The 23,497-nt window shown below is 47.1% G+C and overlaps 1 protein-coding gene across 3 annotated transcripts in view; it reads left to right on the top strand.

Moving 5' to 3' along the window:
- Window positions 1-23,497, top strand: part of ASIC2 (acid sensing ion channel subunit 2) — a 790,972-nt gene extending 767,475 nt beyond the window's left edge. For 2 of the 3 annotated variants that reach the window (XM_031934384.1, XM_023182887.1), the window contains exons 4-10: window positions 8,121-8,271; window positions 10,672-10,728; window positions 12,631-12,784; window positions 15,285-15,376; window positions 18,917-18,996; window positions 20,536-20,604; window positions 22,516-23,497. In XM_031934384.1, the coding sequence (XP_031790244.1) occupies window positions 8,121-8,271; window positions 10,672-10,728; window positions 12,631-12,784; window positions 15,285-15,376; window positions 18,917-18,996; window positions 20,536-20,604; window positions 22,516-22,617 (705 nt within the window). In that variant the 3' untranslated portion in view covers window positions 22,618-23,497. The remainder of the gene's footprint in view (window positions 1-8,120; window positions 8,272-10,671; window positions 10,729-12,630; window positions 12,785-15,284; window positions 15,377-18,916; window positions 18,997-20,535; window positions 20,605-22,515) is intronic. The other variant, XM_031934385.1, reaches the window with a different exon arrangement.

Genomic DNA, 23,497 nt, shown 5'->3' with positions numbered 1-23,497 from the left:
TTCAAGGCTGCGGTGAGCTATGATCATGGCACTGCACTCCAGCCTGGGCAATAAAGCAAGACTCTGTCTCTAAAACTAACTAAATAAATAAATAAGGTCTGAAAAGTGCTCCGTGGAGGGTTTCTCCATCCCTCCCATTGATTTCCATGACATATGGGGCATTGTGGCACTATGTCACTAGCAAGCACATGTTTAGGATCAGAAATCTGCTGACTCTGCCCCTCACAAGGTATGTGATCTTGCACAGACTACTTAACCTTCCTGAAACTCAGTTTCCTCATCAATAACATGATAATAGGAACATCTACCTCAAAAAAAAAAAAAAAAAGCCCTGCAAATATTAAAGTAAATATAAAGCTTTTGGTTTTTCAGTAATGGTGGAGAAGCTAATATCAGACTAACTCTCCTGGAAATAGCAGGCATAAACTGTGGACAAAATATTTTCAAACTACTATTTGACAGCACTGGAGAGAGACCAAAACCAGGCATAAACCGGAGAGCACACGTTTATTTACCTGACTTCTCCCTTGAGGGCATTTCAAAGTTCTAATGGAATACTGGGGATGGAGCTCAACCAGAAATCAGCAAGCATTAAGTTAAAGAACCAGAAATCAGTATTCAGGGTTGCCAGAAAGGCTGAAAATCAGAAGGGAAAATCCTAGAAAAGAGGGACCCACAGAGGGGGATCCCTCAAATTTTTACACAAACATCCCTAAAATCTAGGTTGAACTTTGAACTGTATGTGGATAGGGAGAGAGTCTAAAAAGCCCAGGGGGATGACAACAGTTGAAAGAGCTGAGTAGTAATTTCAGTTGCTGCCATTGCATGGGGAGATAGGCTACATATAAATCTCACCAAATTAGAAAACCTTGATGAACAACTCAGGCTGTCCATTAAGCCCAGAAGTATTATTCCTTAGGAGTTAAGATCACATCCCAAGACCAGGAGCTAAACCCCAGGACTAAGGACAAAACTAAAATATACCTATCTCTAAACTAAGCCTTAGACAATGTCTCCATGAAATCAAAATAGTACACCATTAATTTAACCACCTACTAGAACAAAATTCAACAGCATTCAGAGAATGAAAATCTACCCAGAGCCACCAAAAAGAGTTATCTGAAATGTTCAGTATATAATAAAAATGACTGTCTCCCAGTATACAATCAAACATTCCTAGACACATGAAGAAAGAGGGGAAACATGAAAAGAAAAATAAACCACCAGTAGAAATAGATCTACATATAATCCCAATGTTGGAATTAGAAAACAGCAACTTTATAATAACAATGATAAACATGTTTAATAATTGCAGAAAAAGATGTAAATAATGAGAAAATTTTAGTCAAGACGTGGAAACCTTTAAAAAAAAATGAAAGCCCTAGAACTGAAAAACATACCATCTGAAATTTACAAATTGTTTTATGGAATCAATAGAAGATTGGATACAAAACAATAAATGAATGCCAAACTTGAGCACAGGTTAATACAAATTATTAAAATAATACATAAAGAGCAAAAAGACTAATGGAAGGGAATAGAGTGCCAATGACTTGTGAGCAGTGTCGAGTACTCCAACATGCATATTAGCGGTATCCCTGAGAGGAGAGACGGAATCAGGCAGAAAAACAGTTGAAGAAATACTGGCTAATATTTTTTCAAATTTGTTCAAAAGCATCATTTCACAGATCCAGGATTCTCAAGAATCCCCAAGCAGGATAACTACAAAGAAAACCACACTTAAGCGTAATGTAGTTTAAATCCTGAGAAGCTAAGATGGAGAGAAAAGCACAAAGGCAGCCAGAGGGAGAAAAGGGGGCATAATACCTGCAGGGAACAATAAAAAGAATATGACTGATTCTGGTCAGAAACAATGGAGGCCGAGACAGAGGAATAACACCTTTGAAATTCTGGAAGAAGACACTTATCAACCTAGAATTCTATCTACAGCCAAAATCTTTCAAAAATAATGAAAAAACTAAGACGTTGTAGGTTTCTTTAGTTGGTTTTGGGTGTTTATTTATTTGTTTGTTTTAGAGGAGTCTTATGCTCTGTCACCCAGGCTGGAGTGCAGTGGCACAATCATAGCTCACTGTAGCCTTGAACTCCTGGGTTCAAGCAATCCTCCCACCTCAGCCTCCTGAGTAGCTGAGACTGCAGGGGTGCACTACCACACCTGACTTTTTTTACTTGCTAGAGACAGGGTATTGTTACAGGATCTCTAGGTGTAGATTTTTCTGGCTGGAAACCTCTGTGGCCATGGTGCCTTTGGCTGAGTTCTTGTCCTGCATCCAGGAAGAATGAAGAATGCAGACAAGTGAAAGGAGATGAAGAAAAAGAAGGAGAAGGAGAAGGAGAAAGAGAAAGAGAAGGGAAGGAGAAGAAGAAGGAGATAAGTTTTATTTAGTGTTAGAACAGCTCAGAGAAGTGGGTAGTTCCTCTCTGCAGGCAGCTCACCCCATCCAGTGTTCAGCTCTCAGTAGTGAGGAGGCCCTGGAGGGTAGCTCCTCTCTGCTAACAGGTCATCTCTGCAGCTCTCAGTGGAGAGGGTACTCCTCTCTGCAGCTGGTCATCCCATCGTCTCCAGCTTTCAGCAGAGAAAGTACTCGTCCTTGCAGCTGGTCGTCCAGTCCCCTCGTCTCTATGACCTCTTAGTCCTCCGGCCATCCTCTGTTCTGCTCTGGCCGAGCCCAGGGCTTTTATGGACCTCAGAGGAGAGGAAGTGTGTGCCGATTCATGCATGAGCAGCCATGGGTGGGCCTGGAAGGGGCACCCTGAGTCCCAACTCCAGTGGGCAAGACTGGCAGTCCATCTCACAGCCTTCAGGTCTTCCCTGGTCTGAAGGTGGGTCGTTACTGGGGACCCGCCCCCTTCCTGCCAGGAATCAGTCTGCCTCCTGCGGTAATTCATGGCCCCGGGCCTTGGCCCCCAACCCTGCTCCAAGTTCAGAGGAGGCCCCAAGAGCCAAGAGAGGCCAGGCAGTGGGAGCAGACACCCACCAGTCTGCAGGGACGGGTTGGGGTGGTCCCTTCTGGGGCCACTTAGGGTGCAGGCTACATAGATGCCCAGGTCCTGCACTGGGAGGGCAGCTGCAGCTGTACCTGGGAGCTCCCACCCACCAACTTGGAAGGGGCAGAGCTCCCACTTGTCCTCTGCTCTTCCCTGCTTCCTGGAGTGGGAGGCCCAGGTCTGCAGCCATGGGTGCTGCAGCTGCAGCTGCAACCGCAGGAAGACAGATCCTGCCTGTTGCCAGCTCTCAGAAGAGCACAGGGAGGCTTGGATCCACAGCTGCAGTTTGGGTGGCTGTAGCCCTGTCCAGGAGTTACAGGAGGCCTGGGTCTGCAGCTGTGGGTGCAGTGGCACGTGGAGCTCCAGTCTTTACTCAGAAGGGTCAGGACTCCCACTGGCTCCATGGAGTATGCGCCCTAGCTGCACAGCTGCAGCGGGCATGATGGTAGCAGCCACTGCCATCAGTATCACTATGTTGCCTAGGCTGGTCTTGAACTCCTCGCCTTAAGGAATGAAACTTAAGGAATGAAAACTGAGAAATTTTGCCACAAGTATACCCATTCTTAAAAAAAAAAAAAAAAAAGTTAAAAGAGATTCTTTAGCCTGATGGGAAATTATATCAGATGGAAAATCCATATTTGTAAGAAGCATGATGAACAATAAAAATGGTATATATGTGTATAAATATAAAACATAAGCTTTCTTTCTTCTTTAAAAGTCAATGGGCTGCTTAAGGCAAAAATAATATTAACAGTGTGACCAGGCACAGTGGCTCACGCCTGTAATCCCAGCACTTGGGAGACTGAGGCAGGTGGATCATTTGAGGTCAGGAGTTTGAGACCAGCTTGGCCAACATAGTGAAGGTCTGTCTCTATAAAAGTACAAAAATTAGCTGGGCATGGTGGTTCATGCCTATAGTCCCAGCTACTCGGGAGACTGAAGCAGGAGAATTGCTTAAACCCAGGAGACGGAGATTGCAGGGAGCAGAGATCACGCCACTGCACTCCAGGCTGGGTAAGAGAGTGAGACTTTGTCTCAAAACAAAAACAAACAAACAAACAAACAAAAACAGTGTATTGTAGTGTTTATAACAGAGATAGAAGTAAAATGTATGACACAGAAGCAATATAAATAGAATTAATAGAATTATATGTGAACCGGCATAATATTAATTCAAGGTATATTGTGATGTTAAGGATGAATACTGTAAATCCTAGAGCAACAACTAAAAATAATAATACAAAGAGGTATAAATTGAAACTCAAAGGAGAAAACAGAATGAACTATTAAAATAATAGTCAATTAATCCAAAAAGAGTCAGAAGAGAGAGAAAAAAGAAGAAATAGAAATGGGGACAAATAGAAAACAAAGAACAACTTGATAACTTCAACCCAACTATATCAAAAATTGCATTAAGTGTAGATAGATCAAACCCTCCAATGAAAAGACAGAGCTTGTCAGACAGGATGAAATACAACACTCAAATAGATGTACCTTAAAAACACATTCAAAAGGAGATATGCCTTAAATATATAAAGATTCTGACAGTTAAAAGTAAAAGGATGAAAACAAAATAATAGAAAAAGATAAATAGTTGGAGAATAAAGCTGCCACGTCTGTTATCATGCAAAATAAACTTCAAAACAAGGACATTGCATGAGATGATTATCACAAGTCATCCGGAAGACATAGCAATCCTAAATGTGTATATGCCTAATAAGTTTCAGAAATACCCAAAGCAAAAATTGAGAAAACTAAAGGGAGAAACAGACAAATCCATAGTCATAATTAGACATTTTGATACTCCTCTCTCATAATTGATGAATAAGTAGACTAAAAAGTTAGTAAAGATATAGAAGATCCGAGCAACACTATTAAACAACTAAACCTAATTGCCTTTTATAAAACTATGCCAACAGTTACAGAATGCATATACTTTTCAAGTGCATATGGAACATTCAACAAGATCGAACATTGATTTATTTTTCTGGTCCAGTATCATAAAAACATCTCGATAAATGTTAAAGAAATGAAACCATCAGGAGGATGTTTTCTGACCAAAGCATAATGAAATTAGAAATTATTAACAATAAGGAAAAATGGAATACAAATTACCAACAATCAGGCATGAAAAGACATAACCATAGATCCTACAGACATTAAAAAATGGTGAGAGAATATTACATACAACTTTATGCCCACAAATTCAAAAATCTAGATGGAATGAACAAATTCCTTGGGGAAAAAACACAACTTACCAAAACTAGCACAAGAACAGAAATAGAAAATCTGAATGTCTCCGTATCTATTAAAGGAATTGAATTCATAATTAAAAGTCTTCACACGCGTACACACAATCACCAGGTCCAGATGGCTTCACTGGCAAATTCTATCAAACATTTAAGTTAGAAATGGTACCAAGTCCATACAAATTCAGAAAATAGAGAAAGAGGAAACACTTCATAACTGCTTTCATGAGGTCAGTATACTCCCAATACCAAAACTTGACAAGGAGATTATAAGAAAAGTAAATTAAATACAATATGCCTCATAAACATAGATGCAAAAAACCTCCACAAGATACTAGCATATTGAATAGAGCAATATATAAGGAGGATAATAAATTACCACTAAGTGGAGTTTATCCCAGGAATGTAAGTTGGTTTCAATGTCTTCAGATCAATCAATACCATTCACTGTGTTAATAGAATGAAGAAGAAAAGTCGTGTGATCATCTCAATAGAAGTAGAAAATATATTTGCCAAAATATATATCATTGATGATAAAAACTCTCAGCAAATGAGAAATAAGACAGAACTTTCTCAATGTGACAAGCACATCTAAGAAAAACATATGCCTAATATATTGTGGTGAAATAATGAACCCTCCTTCCTAAGATCAGGAACAAGGGAAGATATCCTCTCTGTTCAATTTTATTCCAACATGATACTTTCTAGCTAATACAGCAGGGTAAGAAAAATAAATTTAAAATAATAATAAAGACTAGAAAGGAAGAAGTAAAACTCAGCAACAAAAAAGAATGAACTACTAATATGTGCAAAAGCATGAATGAATCTCAAAAACATTATGCTGAGAGAAAGAAGCCAGACACAAAAGAATGCATACTGTTTGATTCTATTTATATACAATACTAACACAGGCAAACCTAGTTTATAACAACAGAAAGCATATTGGGGGTTGCCTGAGGGTTGGCAGGGAGGAAGTGACTGCAAATAGGAAATTCTGGGGGTTCGTGGAAATGTTCTATACCTGATTAGGGTAGTTGTTACAGGGGTGTATACACTTGTAAAAATTTATTAAATTGCACATTAAAATTGATGCATTTTATTGTATATAAATTATATCTTCTGAAGTTGATTTTAAAAAATAGATACCATTAAGGGAATGAAAAGGTAAGCCACAGACTATAGGTGGTATAGACAAAATATTTACAATACGTGTATCTGACAAAGGACTTGAATCCAGAATATACGAACAACTCTTACAACCCAAAAGTAAAAGTAAAAAAATAATAATTTTTAGTGGACAAAAAAACTCAGACATTTCACAAAATATTATATATGAATGGTCAATAAACACATAAAATTGTGCTCAAAATCATCCATCAGGGAACCGCAAATACAAGTGAGACACAACTACATACCTACAAAAATGGCTAAAATCAAAAAGGTGGATGAAGTCAAGATTTGGCATGAACATAGAGTAATGAGAATTCTCAGACACTACTGGTGGAAATATAAAATAGAAGAACCACTTTGGATAACAGTTGGGCAGTTTCGTATAAGGCTGTGCCTATACCTATCTTACAAACCAGCTATTCCACTGCTAGCCATTTACTCAAGAGAAATTAAAACATATGCCTACAAAATGACTTATGTATAAATATTCATAGGAGTTTTCTCATGATTACCAAAAACTGGAAACAATCCAAACGCCCATGATCAAGTGAATGGATAAGCAAATTGAAGTGTAGTCATACATAATGCTGGAAAACTATTCAGCAATAAAAAGGAAAGAACTCCTGGGGCAAACAACCATGTAGATGAACCTCAACGACATCATGCTGAGTGAAAGAAGCTAGATGCAAAAGAGTACATAGGGTAAGCTTTCATTTATATGAAGTTTGAGAACAGGCAAAGCCAACCTATGGTGAGAGAATTCATAACCATGATTACCCAGGTAGGTTGGGGACTGATTGGACAGGAACAGAAATGAACTTTCTAGGGTGATTTAAAATGTCCTCTATCTTGGTTAGTGTGCTGGTTACATGGGTGAACACATTTTTAGAATATATTGAATAGTGTACTTAATGTTTGCACATTTTATTGTGTTTTTATTCTTTAATCTTAAAAAATGGATATAAAGGACTTAACACCTAGAAAATGCTCAACAACCATTATTTCCCTCATCCTTCACCCTTCCCATTCCCACTAGGCAAGTACCATAGATGCTAGGAGAACATTTATGATCGCTGGACCTCTGAGAATAGGAGTGTAATTTTCTTCAAAGGGAAAAGATGCCGTCTACAGCATGACCTGGGGAGTCTCTCTAGTCCAAGCCCAGGACTGTAAATAACAAGGATAGTGCCTAGAGCCATTTCATTCTGAATCTTCCTCTGGGTTTTGTCCTTCAGGTCTAGGTCTGGGATTTTAATGTTTCAAACCAAGAGGGTGGAATTTAGTTGGGTCTTTCCAAGAGATGCAAGATGACAAAATGTGGGAGTGGGAAGACATGATGGGGTTAAGAGACTCTCAGGAGAACCACATTTAAAGAAGGTTATAGAAGCTAAGTTAGGGTGGGGCCTGATGGTGTGCCCCTGTAGTCTCAGCTACTAGAGAGGCTGAGACAGGAGGATCGCTTGAACCAGGAGTTCAAAGCCAGCCTGGGCAACATGGTGAAACTTTGTCTCTAAGAAAAAAAATAAAAAATTAAGATAAGGTAAGTAAACTAGTGTTGGAGCCAGATGTTGAAGATCTATAAAGTTAATGGTATTTAAATGCTTAAATAATTGTTTTTTGATTGAGTAAGTAAATGAAGGAGTTACTGAGTCTGTTGAGGCTGACTACCGCCCAATCCTTCCTGTCTTGCAGCTCACATACCTGCCCCCACCGTGGGGTGAGTGCCGATCCTCAGAGATGGGCCTCGACTTTTTTCCTGTTTACAGTATCACCGCCTGTAGGATTGACTGTGAGACCCGCTACATCGTGGAAAATTGCAACTGCCGCATGGTTCACATGCCAGGTCAGTGCCAGGGCAGGGTGGCCACAGGGCCCCTGGGATCTGCCTGGGACCCGCCTTGCATTTCTCATCCTAATGGGAAACACTTCACCCACTTTGCTAGGATCCAAAAGGATGATGTTCTGGGAAGACTCTGTTATTTGGTGCCTATTTAGAGGGCAGGTGGAAACTTCTAGTCCAGCAACCAAGACAGCATCCTGCTATCCAGAAGCACCCAGTGTTGGGGGAATGTCCATCCCAGTGTTCAATGTTTGCCAATTGTCTGCTGCTCTTACCTCTGAGAGTTTAGTGTCCAGATAACTGGACGCTTGCAATTCTTACAGCTCGTGTAGTACGTGTTTGAGCATCCAGATGTTTCTTTCTTTCATCCAGATGTTTCCCTTTTTGTGTCCAAATGTCTAGCACTCCTTCAAATGAGGGAATAGTCCATTAGCCAGCAAATAAATGTGCATGTAATGACACCTCTGTTGCCACACTAACAATGCATGTGGCCATCTCATGCAGTTGGCATACCAGAAGCTGAAGTGCAAAGTGGAAAGCTGATCTGGGGAGGAAGAGCGTGGTGTTGCAGCCAGGACACATGAATGGAGCCTTGGTTTCTAATTTAGGCTCTTCCGCTCAGTTACTGTGTGACCTGTTTACTAAACCTCTCTGTTCTCACGTTTATGGTCTTTAAAACACAATATTAGCTGTTACAACGGGAAAATTAGGGTAGGATATAAAAATGTTTTGTAAACTATAAAAGTCAGTGGTTGTTATTTAGCATATTGGAAGAGGGCACCAAAAGTCATGTTGACTGAAGACTTACTATGTGCCAGGAATGTTGTTATTGTATTTAGTAGCTGTTATTTCATGGTTATATCATACTTTATTCAATTTTACTTAACTAAATCCTTATACTGGACATTTGGTTCATTACCAATTGTTTTCTGTTATAATCCATGCTGAAATGAACATCCTCATTGCCACATTCTGAATTATTTCATTAGTTATCAGCAATTTCCTTAGTAATCTAAGATTTAAATTACTGATCTTTAAAATTGCCTCTGTCAAAAGGGACTTTGCCAAAATGATTAAGGTTACCAACTTTAAGTGGGGGAGATTATCTAGGTGGGCCCAAATCTAATCAGAGTCCTCAAAATCAATCCCCCTTTTCCAGCTAGGGTCAGAAGGAGAAGTGACTATGAAAGAAGGGTCAGAGAGATGCAAACTTGTTCACTTTGAAGATGGAAGAATGTGGGTAGTCGATGCATGTGGGTGGCCAATGAATGTAGGGATGGTCTTTGGAAGCTGAGAAAGGCGAGGAAATGAATTCTCCCCTACAGCCTCCAAAAAGCCACCCAACACCTTGATTCTGGACCAATGAGACCGATACCTAACTTCTGACCTACTAAGTTGTAACATAATAATAAATTCGTATGTTTTAAATAATAGTAAAATAAAATGGCCTCTGAGCTTCCTAGAAGGCAGAGCAAACAGGGAAACATGTCAAGCTGTTGTTTTTGGAAAGGAGAAAGTTTATTAACTCTTCAGCTCTGAAAAAGGATTTTGGGGAAGTGATAAGGAAAAAACATTATGGTGGACTTTAGCACTTGGTAAAAGAAAGAAAAAAGATCCTGGGTTTCTACAAAGAGAGCCCAGCAAGGAGAATCCAGCAATGGGGAATATTATTCACCTGATGCTCAGACTAGGCCACCAGCCAGTGAGGTTTTCCTCACCAACTTAGCCAAAGGCAAGCAGTAGAGGTGTCAATCACACCCATGACACTAATACTGACATCTCAGTGACTAACGTGGAATTATGAGTAAAGCAATGAAGAAACACAAGGCAACCGTTGTTCCCATAGAGCAGTGTGGTTGTGCTGAGAAGAGCTCTAGGCTCTGGATCAGACTGACCTCTGTTCAAGGCCCACCTCCATCACTACTAGGCTTGGTGTCCTGGGAAGGTAAGATGCTTAAGCCTCAAAATTCTCGTGGGTAAAACAGATATAGTACTTCTGACTTCAAAGGGTGCCTGTATGGGTTAAAGAAGATGATGTATAGCCAGGCTTACAAGGTGCTTACCACCACCTCCCTAGTCTCAATTCTCAAGGCGAGCTCACCTGTCACCAACAGGAGCTGGCTGGACCTACAGAGAAACATGGGAGAAGTTAGCCATACAGATCCTACTGCCTCCTGCTCAACGAGGTGAACAGCCTGCCCAAGCTTACATAGCAGATCAGAAGCCAGCCTTCCAGCTTTGGGGTGCACTCTGATCCAAGACTCTCTTCGAACTGCCCACTGGCAGGCCGCTGCCCCTTCAACTGCCAGGAGGCACTCCCTTCCCTAAGCCCAAAGCAGAGGAGGTGTTGCTGACATGAATGTTCCTGCCTGAGTAACTCCGTCTGGTGTTTCTTCTTTGCAGGGGATGCCCCTTTCTGTACCCCTGAGCAGCACAAGGAGTGTGCAGAGCCTGCCCTAGGTCAGTACTCAGGAGACAGATGGAATCATGGGGGCAGGGGGCCTGAGACTGAGATCCAGGAGATCATCTGGATGTGGGAAAAGATCAAGCGGAAGAAGGAATAGAGAGAGGATGAGAAGAAAGCGGCTGGCCGAGTGGAGTTGCTGCAGAGATGGGAGAGGGAGATGGAGAGGAGGAAGAAGAGAAGATTGGGGAGGGAATTGGTGCAAGAGGATGAGGGCTGGAAATGGAACTGGGAAGAGAAAGGAGGTATGGAAGGTAAAGATGGAGAAGGAGTAGGTTTCAAGGGAAACGGAGGGTGCTAAGGAAAGCAGGGGAGAGGACAGAGGTGGAGAGAGGATAGACAGTGGGCAGCCAGGTGGGCACCAGAGAAGCTTGGCAATACCTCCCCTCACACAACCTGATGGTGTCTACGTGGGGAGGCCAAGGTGATTCTGAAGTCACATCTTTCTTCTGCTCCATTGAGCCTGGGGGAGGTGGAGGAGGGCTGGGGAGGTAAGGTCAGGTTTGCATTGCATGTGTGCAAATGGAAAACACAGAGCACACTCCTTCCTCCTCCCCAAGGGGCCTGCTGGGGGTCTGCCAGTTGGAAGAACTCTGCTGGTTCCCCAGCTGGAAAACTAGGAGGGAGAGAGAGTGCACAAACAAGCTGCCACCCCAAAGCTAGGCCCACTCTGCATGCTCGCCTCTCTCTGGACACAGGAAATGGCTTACAGTCAAGACAAGCAGACTTCTTAAACAATGTGCACTCAAGTTCGTTCAGCATCTGCACTTGCTGGAGCTAAGTGAGGCAGTGTTGGCCTCAGGTCTGGATACCTCCAGGAGGACTAGAGAGGGAGGCCGGGCTGAGAGGGGAGGGAGGGACTTCTGATGTGTGCAAAGACTCAGCAAAACCCAGGGTAGCCTGAAACACTGAGGTGGCTAGAGGAAAAAGGGAAGGAGGTGTTAAAGAAAAAATCACTCTGACGCTAGTTAAAATGGTAAGGAAGTCTTTATTCAGGGGAATTGCAACAGGTGTCAAGAGTATCACAATAGGGGAAAGAGATGGGACTCAACTCAGACTACAGCCAAGACAGCTGGAGATTCATGGCCATCAAGCAGAGCGAGGGCTCAGTAGGTGTAAAATTACCCAGAGAAAACCTCAAAGGTAGGGGGAAATCTGCTGACGGCAGGCCAGGCTGACCAGGTATCAAGGGTGGGGGATTCTGTCTAAACTCAGTTTAGCAGGATTCTTGCTAAAACTGGGCTAGGCAGGCCCAGCACGGATGAGGGCCAAGGTCAAGGCCTAGTCGAGAACAGGGCTCTGAAGACCCTGGCTAAGTTTGATCAGGAAGAAAGTCTTTGTCAGAGGGAAATGATGCCTTAAACGTTATGTCTAATTGGAAGAAGAGAGGAGAGAGCAGGAAGGGTTCCAGATGCAGGGAGTTGCCTCCAGGGAAAGGAATGAAGGATCTTTGCCTGCATCCTAACCCACCAGGCAGAGGAGGTGGGCACTGGCTATGAGGGAGCCCCGGCAGGATTAGCACAGAGCCCTGGGTTTCAGGTAAAACAGTCTCCCACATTTGCTTTGATGGTGGCCCACTCTGTGGATGAGAATACTGAGGCTAGGGAAGAAAGCCACGGGAAGCTGAGGGCAACAGGACTCTCTTGGAGACCTCTGCAAAAGTGGTCACATTTCAATAATGTTTAGAGTGACATGACAGTTAAAGGAAGCAAAAGGAAAACAAGATCAACCTACAGCAAAAGCCCAGTTCCCCTCTCTCCACAATCCCCGCCCCTCACTTTCCCCAGACCAGCACCCCTTCCCAGCTCACTTTTCAGCTGCTAGAATCCAGGTACTCTGGACCCTTAGAAATCCCAGTCCCCACACCTGACTAAGCCCCACCTCGCTCTCCCCTCCAGGTCTGCTGGCGGAAAAGGACAGCAATTACTGTCTCTGCAGGACACCCTGCAACCTGACCCGCTACAACAAAGAGCTCTCCATGGTGAAGATCCCCAGCAAGACATCAGCCAAGTACCTTGAGAAGAAATTTAACAAATCAGAAAAATATATCTCGTAAGTTTAGTGGGCATGGTAGGCAGGAGGAAGGGGGAAATGGATAAGGAGGAGATTGGAGGCAATCAAGGAGGAAAGCAGATATAAGCATTTGGTTCAAGTCAGCAAACATTCATTGAGCACCCTCTGTGTGTCAAGCTCTGCTTCATGCTCAGACTACAAAGACAAAGATAAGTAAGACACAGCCCCTGCCCTTAAGGAGCTTGCAGTCTTACGGAGAGACAAGTACACACTGAATGGCATATAGGGTGACTTTGGCTATCATAGGGGGATGCATATGGAAGGAGAGAATGATGGGTTAGCTGCAGCTTGCAAAGAGGTGACATCAGGGAAAGCTTCAGAGATTTTTTTTTTTTTGAGATGGAGTCTCACTCTGTCGCCCAGGCTGGAGTGCCATGGTGCGATCTCGGCTCACTGCAAAGTCCACTTTCCAGGTTCACACTGTTCTCCTGCCTCAGCCTCATGAGTAACTGGAACTACAGGCGCCCGCCACCACGCCCGGCTAATTTTTTGTATTTTTAGTAGACATGGGGTTTCACTGTGTATTAGCCAGGATGGTCTCGATCTCCTGACCTCGTGATCCACCACCTCGGCCTCCTAAAGTGCTGGGATTACAGGCGTGAGCCACCTCGCCCGGCCCAGAGATTTTTTTAAAGGATGTATAGTTTTCCAGGCAGAACTTGCACATTCTATTCCCTCTGCCTAAGATTCTTTTCCTCCCGCCCTCCACCTAACTGCTTCCTCCTTAAGCGGGTCTCCAATTAAATGTCATCTCCAGCCAGACATGGTGGCTTATGCCTGTAATCCCAATGTTTTGGGAGGCCAAAGCAGGAGGATTGCTTCAGGCCAGGAGTTCAAGCTCAGCCCGGGCAACATAGTTAGACCCTGTCTCTAAAACAAATATAAAACAAAAATAAAAATAAAACTGAAGTTATCTCAGGCATCTAGATGAGGTGCACTCCTGTTATTTTTCTCTCAAAGTCCTCTGGTGTTTTCCTTTATAACACTACAGCATGTAATTACATATTCATGTTGTGTTTCCTGTCTGCCCCACTAGACTGAAAGCCCCCTGAGGGCAGGAAACTATCTTTTTTGTTCTCTGTTGTCTGCCAAATACTAGTGGAGCGTACGGCACAGAGTTGGCACTCAAAACAATGTGTTTTAACAGAATAAATGAATGGAAGCATGAGAGAAGTGGGTGTCCTAAGCAGAGGCTCAGCAGAGACCATAGCACAGGGCAGAAGAGAAAACTTCAAAGGGGAGCATGGATGTGTCAGAGCAAGAGGGTCTTGTAGGCTGAGCTGAGCGGGCGCAGGGAGTGGGCTTTATCCTAACAGAATAGGGATCCACTGAAGAGCTTTCAGAGGTGAGTGACAGACTCAAATTTGCATTTTCGACCACTGCTCCCCAGTAGGTCAAATACTGTGCAATGATGGAAATGTTCTGTGTCTGCAGTGCCCAGTGGGGTTGCTGCTAGCCACATGTGGCCGACGAGCATTTGAAATGCAGCCTGTGACTGGGGAGTGGAACTGCAATTTTATTTAATTTGAATCAATTTAGCAGTTTTAGAAAGATCCTTCAGGCGGCGATAGAGAAGACAGGGGAAAGGCAGATGGGAAGAAGGGAATTGTTAGGAAGCAGCTGTGGCAAGCCAAGCAAGAGAGGGTGATACTTTGAACAGCTGCCCTGCTCACGGAAAGAAGAATCTGCTCCTCTCTTTGCCAGCCCCTCCCTCTTGCCAACACTGTCCCCAGACCCCCATCCTCGGCCAGCTTTTGCTCAGTGGGTTGAGAACAAGGGGCACTGAAGGCATTGTGAGCACATTGGAGGAGACGGGAATTGTAGGAGATGCCAGGCCCTGCTGCTTGGCACAGTCTGCAGGCAGTAACAACTTTTACTGCCAAGATGTGTCTTACTCACACACCTGCCCAAAGGAGCAAAGCAAGCCGCCATGCTTCTGCCAGAACACCCCCCAGGCAGATACAAGTTTGCTCCCTACAAACCTTCCCTGACTTCAGCAATTGACTCGACAATGCCAGAGCAGGGCCTCCCACCAGGAGGAGCTTGTTATAAATCCCAGAGGGAATTTAGGAGGTCTCAGGAGTGGGCAGGGGCTACCCATGAAGTCAGCTGGAGCAGGCACCCTAGCCAAGGCAAGCCATGTCAAGAGATTACTGAAACTCACTTTCATGGTGAGGACCAGGCAGGCCCTTTGGAGGTGCAGAGGCCTGGGACTCCTGCAAAGGGTGCAAACAGAAAGCAGGGAGACAGAAATAAGGAACAAAAGGAGGTAGCTGATGTAGGCCTCCAGAACTGGGCTGGGAGTCAGGCTTCTTGACTTGAAGCCGCAGCTCTGCCACTAACCAGCTCTAACTTCGGGCAAGCTGCCTCACTTCCTGGGTCTCCGTTTCTCCATCTTTCCGTGGGAAAGCTGTATTAGATGCTCCCTGTGAATGCTGATAGCTCTAACCATGTATGGTACTGACTGTTGTCTCTGCAGAGAGAACATCCTTGTTCTGGATATATTTTTTGAAGCTCTCAATTATGAGACAATTGAACAGAAGAAGGCGTATGAAGTTGCTGCCTTACTTGGTAAGTTGGTGTCTATTGCACAAATTTCCACATCTCATAGAGGGTGGGAGGGAGGGAGGATGCACAGGTGGATGGGAGGCAAGCAGACAGACACAGCCTTGGAGGAGTCTAACCTTTTAATTTACTAACAATTGCTCCCTCTTTCCTTGCACTGCTCCTCTCCCAGAATGGAAAGAACCCCAGTGGGGTGGAATTTCAGGCCCGATTTATTCCCCAATCTTGGCTTCATTTTCCCTATCTATGCAATGAGGAGGGTCAGCCTAAAGGCCTCTGGGCCTTTCCAGCCCTGCACTCCTAGAATTCATGGTCTTCTGCCCCAGGTTGCAGTCAGGATCCTGGGGCCATGGCGAGGGGGAAGAGGTATCAGAAAGAGAGAAGGAGGGAAGGCTGAACTGTGGGCGGTCCCAGGTGGGACCTGGGAGGTAAGGGCCCTGATGGAGCTTCACCCCAAAAGCAACGTTGCTGCATCCAGAAGGCCAGGTGTTGTCCCCTGGACTAAGAGTCATTTGTCAAACACAAATGAAGGGTCACTCTCCCCAGGTATCTACAAACCTGCTGCCACCCCATACAAGTTCGCATGAGCTCCCTGGCCCCAGTGGCATATGATGGATACAGGGAGCTAATTTCCATCCTACCCCAGCCCAACCCAAAACTCACAAGACCCCTAAGAGTGCACAGTTAAAGGACTTGACTCTCGAGCGCTTCTCTCAGCTCCCACTCACTCTCAAGAAAGGATCTGATGCCTGTGCATAGCTGTCGTCTCCATGAGCTGAACCAGGTGACGTTAGCATTTTGGAAGGGGCAGGTACTTACTGCCTGGCTTCTCACACCAGCTATGAGGATATGGACAAGTAACTTTACCTTGCTGAACCTCAGGTTCCTCATCTCCAAGATGGGTTTAATAAAACCCACTTTATGAGCTTGTTGTGATGATTAAATGTGATAAGCCCCTAGCCCAGAAAAGGTCCATAAATAGTAGTTCCTGGCACCTGGACAGTCACCATGCCAGGGACCCAGGGCTCAGCTGCTGTGTCCAGGGGCTGGCTAAGCATTTCTACACTTTCTCCAGGAGGCTGGGGACTCCCCATCATAGCTCGGTCCCAGCTGGGTTAAAGTGGTTGTCACTCGGCCTCAGAAGTCATTGTGACCAAAGGTACTGAGCCAAGAGACTCATGCCCTTGGCCCCACCAGAAACATAGACCCCCTCACTCACCCCTGTGCTGGCCTTGCCCTTTATTTCCATAAAGAGGACCCAGGACAGGCCTCTCCCTACCCCCTGCCCTCCCCCAGCATAGGCTCACAGTCTTTCTCTGTCTCTCTGCTCTCTCTATGTGTGTCTCTTTCTTTCTCTCTCTCTCTCTCTCTCTCACACACACACACACACACAGAGAGAGAGAGAGAGACAGAGAGAGCAAGAAGGGCCTGAGCTCTGAATCTGTCGTGTCTGCATCAGATATGAGCTTGTTCCCAGCATCGATCGTGTTCCCACCCAGAATAGCCGGCTGAGGAGCTCATGCTGCCATCTGGAACTCCTGTGATGACAGCGTGTGCCGCTTGCAAACCCTCAGTCATCAGGCCCTTCTCTCAACACCGCATGGCCCTTTCTCACCCCCTGGTGTCCATGCACATGCACGCTACACAGCGTTCACACTGCCCACAGTATACCCCATCCCAGTCTGCACACACACGCACCAAACCTACAGGTTCATGCACCCACGGTGGTCCAGGACCACACACACAAATGCACACCTCTGCAGCCCCACGTGCCAGTCCCACAGCTACAGAGACACACCCATGTACACAGCCCCCACACGGCCCCAAATACACGCACAAACACACCCACACTGCACATGCTCTACACACTCAGACACACTCTGCTCACCTCCACAGACCCACACTCACACACACTTAGACACACTCAGAGTGCCTAAAATAGACAGGGAGAGCCACCTACATAAAACCATGGACAGCCAGACCTCCTGCCTGCTTTTATACAAATATGTGCACACACCCTGGACCCTGGCACATAGCCCGCACTCTACCACTACAGACTCACACTGCACGTGCACATCACATGCCTCCCACCTGACATACACATCCATTAGAACACAGTCTCCAAGAAGCCTCCATTAAAGACATGAGAGGGAGCGGTGATGGGAAAGGAATGAGGGAGAGCCTTTTTGAGCCATTTTGAGCCCAGCACCAAGTTCCACTGGGAAGAGCCCTCTCCCCACTATCTCTGTGGTTCACCTGAGCACATGGGCGCGGGACCCCACCCAGCCATAAGCTGAGAAGGAGTGGGGCAGATCTGCCCACCAGAGAGTTCTCAGGCCAAGAGGTCAACCTGGCATCTCCAAGAGACCTGACCAGCCACCCTGAACTCTGCCCCCCAACCCCAATTCCTGCCCCGCTTTCCAGAGACCGAGAGTCTTAGAGATTAGGCCTAGAAAGAACTTCATAGTTCATCTCATCCAATCCCCTCCATCCTGCCACCACCACCAAATGTCCTTTGGAGGCAAAGCTCCTCAGAAGGTCAGGGCTTATGAAAGCTACACAGCCAGTTGGTGGCCACTCTCTGGACTCAGAGCCTCAGAGCCCTCGGCTCTGCCACACTGCCTCTGCAGCAAAGCATCTTAAGCTTTTGGGGACTCAGAACCCCTGTTAAAAACTGATAATAGCTATGGACTCTCCTGCTACAAATGCCCAAGCACACACATTTCACATTCAATTTCAGGAGAGTCTCCAGCCATCTGAACTACTCCCAGGAAAGTGGTTCTCAAACTCTGGTGGGCCTGAGAACGCACTTCACCCCCAGCAGAAACTTAAAAATCCTGACATCCAGACCCCAACCCCAGAGTCTCTGACACTATTGGCCTAGGTATATCCAGGCAGCAACGCTGATTACAGTTCTTCCAGGAGAGTTGGATGTAGGGGGATCTGAAAACAAATGCAGAAAAACTTTGAACAATGGGGGCCTATAAACCCCAGAGTAAGAACCTCAGCTCTAGAAAGAGTCAAAATTGCACACTAACTTTTGGATGGGGGAGAAAGGAGACACCTATGACCTTATCCCAAGGGTGGGAGGTGCCCCAAGGTAGCCCTGAAGCCCATGCCGTGATTGGATTGGTGGGGGGCATCTCCTCCTCCCAAGACTCCCACCCAGGGCACCTGCCACCAGTCCACACACTTCCTAGCGCTCTATTCTCCCTATTCCCAGCCCAGAGTCAAAGCAGGACCCAATTGGTGTGGTTCTGAGTGTAACCGAGCAAATCCGTTAGCACTGTGGGTCACGAGATCTAGTCTAAGCCCTTCCAATAAGCCATCAGCTTAGTCCCTGACCCTACTGAATGCTGAAAAACAGTGGCTCTCAGAGCTGTGCGGTGAGGGAAGGAGCTGCCAAAGGCCTGGACCTCCCACAACAAGGCCCAAGCTCCCCGTGGAGGGGGCGCCATTCAGAAGGTCTGGGTTGCATCTCAGTCTGTTCACCCTTCCTGGAAGCTGCATAAAAGCAAAGCTTTGGTCTTTTCCCTCTCTCTCCAGGTGATATTGGTGGTCAGATGGGATTGTTCATTGGTGCTAGTATCCTTACAATACTAGAGCTCTTTGATTATATTTATGAGGTAAGAGTTGGGATTCCCTGCAGGGAAATGACCGCTTGCTGGTGCCCTCATGGTGCCCCAGGTTCAGAAACACGGTAGAAGGAAGGCGGTGCCTGTCTCCATGCAGAGTCTGCTTCCCCTCCTGTCCACTGATAGAGTCGATCACTGAAGCCCAGGCACCGTGGGGCAAGGGGATGGGAGTTTATTGGGGGGCGGTGGATATAAGAGAAACACAGGCCTGTCCTCTGGGAGCTGGAACAGCACTGGGCCATCTACACTGGCAGGGAAGGATGGGGAGGGATGAGCGGAAGTTAGGCCAGACTGTGCTGAGGCCAGCTCCGAGCCCTTCCTGAAGCTGGGCTGGAGGTGGTGGGCATGTCCACGCCTGCACACATACTCCCCCCACACACACACACCTGCCCTGTAGGTGGCCCATCGCCTGAGTCATGTTCTCCATGGCCCAGCCAGTCTTAGGGAAGGGGGCACTTCCCAGCAGTTCTCACCAATCCTGAGCAAGAAGACAGCAGGGCACGCCAGCCGCCCCGGCTGTTAACAGTCTGGGGAGATGTCTTCCTCAAGCAATGACTGGAAAGAGGCCTCTGAACGCTTCTCTGGCACTGAGGGTTCCTGGAGCTGGTCAGCCTTCTCACCTGCATCTCTCTGAGAGCGAGCCTGTGGATGCCACTATCCCAGGCTCTGTTTTGACGGGTGTTCCCTTGGAGGCTTCATCCCCCTGGCTGTGAGATGGGCAATGCACTTCACCTCCAACATGCACCCCTAAAAAAGGCAATGGCTCCAGAACTTCCAAGGATGCCTGGACCTGTGAATTCCCCCAAACCGGAACAGTAGACAGGAGCCTGTAGAACCATATTCTGCCTCTCACAGGGGGCTGTTCGTGACCAAAGGCTGCTCGGAACCACAGTGGGGAGTCATGCCCCAGTGACCAGGCTCCTCTGGAGAATCTCATGCCTCTCAGCACAGTGACTCCAAAACCACATCAGTTCCCCTGGCCAGATTTTATTCTGCTTTGTTTATTGACTTTTGTGAAAAACTGTACGCAGTTATGGCAATTGAATCACACCAGGTAACAGATTTAAGAACTACCCTTTATTGCTAGGAGTAAAATGTTATGAACTCAGGCACGTCTTGGTCTTCTGAATTGTGTGCAGAGTCAGGCCTAGAAAGTGAATAATAATCTTGTCCCCCAGCCACAGAAAGGGGGTCCCAGGCTGCTCCTGAGGACAGACAGGGAGCCAGCGTACCAGCACACACCACTTACTAACACTCACCAGCCCCAAAGACAGCAGTCCACGCTGTGAAGCAGGACCCGCCATTACCTCTTCCAAGCTCCATCTCCTGCAACAAAATCCCATTTCAGCCAAAAGGCTGAGTTGAGACAGACAGACACCTGGAGCTGGCTGCCAGGCTGGCCTTGTGCTACGGTATGTCCAGCCACAGCCCGGGCAGCTGCCAGCCCCAGCAGGGCCCAATGGAGGGAGGTCCCTTCTATCTCCACACCCTCCTCCCAGCCTGACCAACCCCTTCCTGCTTTTCTTGCAGCTGATCAAAGAGAAGCTATTAGACCTGCTTGGCAAAGAGGAGGACGAAGGGAGCCACGATGAGAATGTGGTAAGAACAGCTCACTGATTGGAAGTTGCTCTGCTGCTCTGGCTTGTACCAGCAGTAGGAAACCAGATACTGGGGCCAGGCAGGAAAGATGTGACTCACTGCACACCTTTCCATGGCTTGGGACATGCTGTCACTTCCCAAATCCAAGGACACTCCAGCCGAGCCTCGAGCCTCTCTCTGAGACTCATCCCAGAAGCCAGTATGGATGCAGCAGACACCAGGAGGTGCTTCCAAGCATAGGACCTGCCTGGCCCAATCCAGCTCCTCTCAGGCAGACAGCTGCTCCCCTCATCTCACAGCAGGGGGAGAAGTGGACAGGCTCTGTACGTCTATTCCTTTATTCCCCAGTGGTGGCAACGTACAAGCAGAGCGTCACTGGCTCTCCATCCCTTTCGAAATGGATAGAGTATGGAACCCCATGAAGTTGGAAGTAGCAATAGTGCCCATTATAGCTAATGACTATTGTGTGCCTGGTACGTGTCAGGCACTGTCAGGCACTTTGTATTTGAGGCGGTGAAGGCACAGAGACCAAAGTCCCACAGCTGCTGAGTGTCAGAGCTGCCCTCCAAGCACTTCTAACCACTGCCTTACTCTGCCTCTTTCCTATAGCCCGAGGAGCAGCCCCTCTATGGCTGTTTTGTCATTCTCCTTCCCAAACTCAGTCTACTCCTGGGCTCAGGCCTTGGCTGATGGGTGCAGATGTTGCCAGCTTTCCCCATCCAGCCTTGTGCCCCAAATCAGCACCTCCAGCCCTGGAAAACGGTGCCCACTGAGTGACCACCACCCACTTAGTATCAACAAATCCAAAATGGATCCCAGCCCGTTCCCCCTATATGGATTCCATTTCTGTTCCACACACTGTCTACAAATCTTGCTTTGATCCTCTGGTCCCCTGCAACCTCTGCGGAGCAGAAGTGGGGAGGGGAAGGGCAGTGTGGAAGGGGCCCCGGTCTGGCCTCAGCTGGCCTGGCTGGATCCCAAGGCTCCGGCTTCCTGGCTGTGTGCCTGGGGGCAAGTTACATATTTAACCTCTCTAAGCATCTGCATCAGATCAGACCGCAGGGGGCTGTCATCTGAGTTAAGTGAGATCCTGCTGGCAAAGCAGTCAGCACAGCACTTAGTTTATAGTAAGTGCTTAGGCAGTGGTTCCCTTTGCACCCTCAGAGCCCCCGTTGCTTCAGAAGGTCTCAGTGTGACAGCCTCTTCTCCATCCTGTTCCTCCTCCCCTAGTGGTGGCCCCATCAAATCTTCCCCAAATTCCTGGCACAGCCTCCTGGCTAGCCGTCCCTGCTCTAATCCCTTTCGGCCTGCCACCCACTGTAGCCTGGGAACCACCCTGGAGATTCACGTGTGGCCAGCTCAGCCCCTCCCTGCTTAGGGACCCACAGCTATGTTTCTCTGGGTCCAGCCTAACCCTAAAAGTCCTTGGGGACTGACCCAAGGACTGACCAGCTCTGGTTCTAAGCTCTAAGGCCTTCTACCCTTTCTGCTTGGCCTCAGCCATGGGTCCTTCCTGCCCCAGGCCTAGCCACGGGCTGTACTTCCTGCACCGTAACTCCAAGGGAGGCCCCCAGGGGAGAGGTCAAGACTCAGGACCATCCAGCCCCAAAGCTAGAGACCACTCAGATATAGGTCCAGTTACATGAGGGGCACCTTTAGGAGGGATCAAACCAACTGCCAATCAAACCAGGGAGCCTTCTCACTGCCATAGCGGGTGCCCAAGTGTGCAATGGTAAGGATTCCATTCAGCCTCATGCCCCCAAGATGGTAAACCAGCCTATCAGATGTCTGGAGCAGGAGCAGCCCAGAAGTGGGGAGCACCTTTCCCAGGGCCTAGGCTGGGCAGCTGGTGGCATCACAATGAAGTTATGCTGAGCGAATAATAAACTCCCACCAACCCTTCCCTTCCAGAGTACTTGTGACACAATGCCAAACCACTCTGAAACCATCAGCCACACTGTGAACGTGCCCCTGCAGACGGCCCTGGGGACCTTGGAGGAGATTGCCTGCTGACACCCCTCGAGCCACCCAGCACCCCCTCCAAACAGACCTTGAGGCCCAAGACCAGGACAAGGAAGAGCAAGCTCAGGTGGAATGGCCCCTGATGCTGGAAAGAAGCAAGAGCCCCCTATGCACACATTGCAGACTAGCTGCCTAGACCTCGCTCTGGCCACGTCCAACAGGACGCGTCCTTGGGCCCCGCCGTGCGTCCCTCTTAGGAGAGATGAGTCACACTCTGGAACTGTCCAAGAATGAACCTGCCATCACATCTCACTGCCAGATGTATAAAGCACCTGCATGCTCAGACTTCTTATGGCGCCACCTCCACGTCTGTCTTGTACATGACATTCCTCCACGCGGTTTCCAGTGTCCACACCGCTGCCCGTGCAGTGGGACCAGATTCCAGGTCCAAAGTCACCGTGAGGCCACCCTGGAATCAGAACTGCACAATCAAGAGGGAACCCATGGGACTCTCTGCTACATTCAGTTCTTGTGTCGTTTGTGAAGGTTCTTACCTGCCCACAAACTCCCTTTTCCCCAAGCTAGCCCATGGGGCTTTGGCGCCTAAGGTGACCTGTGCCAACCTCCCTTCCGCCCCAGAGCCTGTGACGGCGGCACAGCAGCCAGCGGGCGGGGGGCTCATGTGTTCACCCATGGTGGCCATGTCGTTCTTCTCTCCCGGTGACACAGCTTGTACAGTCTGATTCTTTTTATCTGGGATAGGGGGACTTTTATGTTTGTCTGATGGAGATTTGTTTTGTTTTGCTTCGTTTTATGCTTTTTTTTTTTTAGTTTTGATGTTCTGAGGTTTGGTTTGGTTTCTCCATTTTCTTTGGCGTTTATTTATTCGTGCTTCAAATCACAGTCATATTAAAAGCTGGTCTTGTGGAAA

The sequence above is a fragment of the Piliocolobus tephrosceles genome, chromosome 16, assembly GCF_002776525.5.
Source record: "Piliocolobus tephrosceles isolate RC106 chromosome 16, ASM277652v3, whole genome shotgun sequence".
Lineage (NCBI taxonomy): Eukaryota > Metazoa > Chordata > Mammalia > Primates > Cercopithecidae > Piliocolobus > Piliocolobus tephrosceles.
The sequence above is the reverse complement of the archived record's forward strand: the minus strand, read 5'-3'. Positions and strand labels throughout refer to the sequence as shown.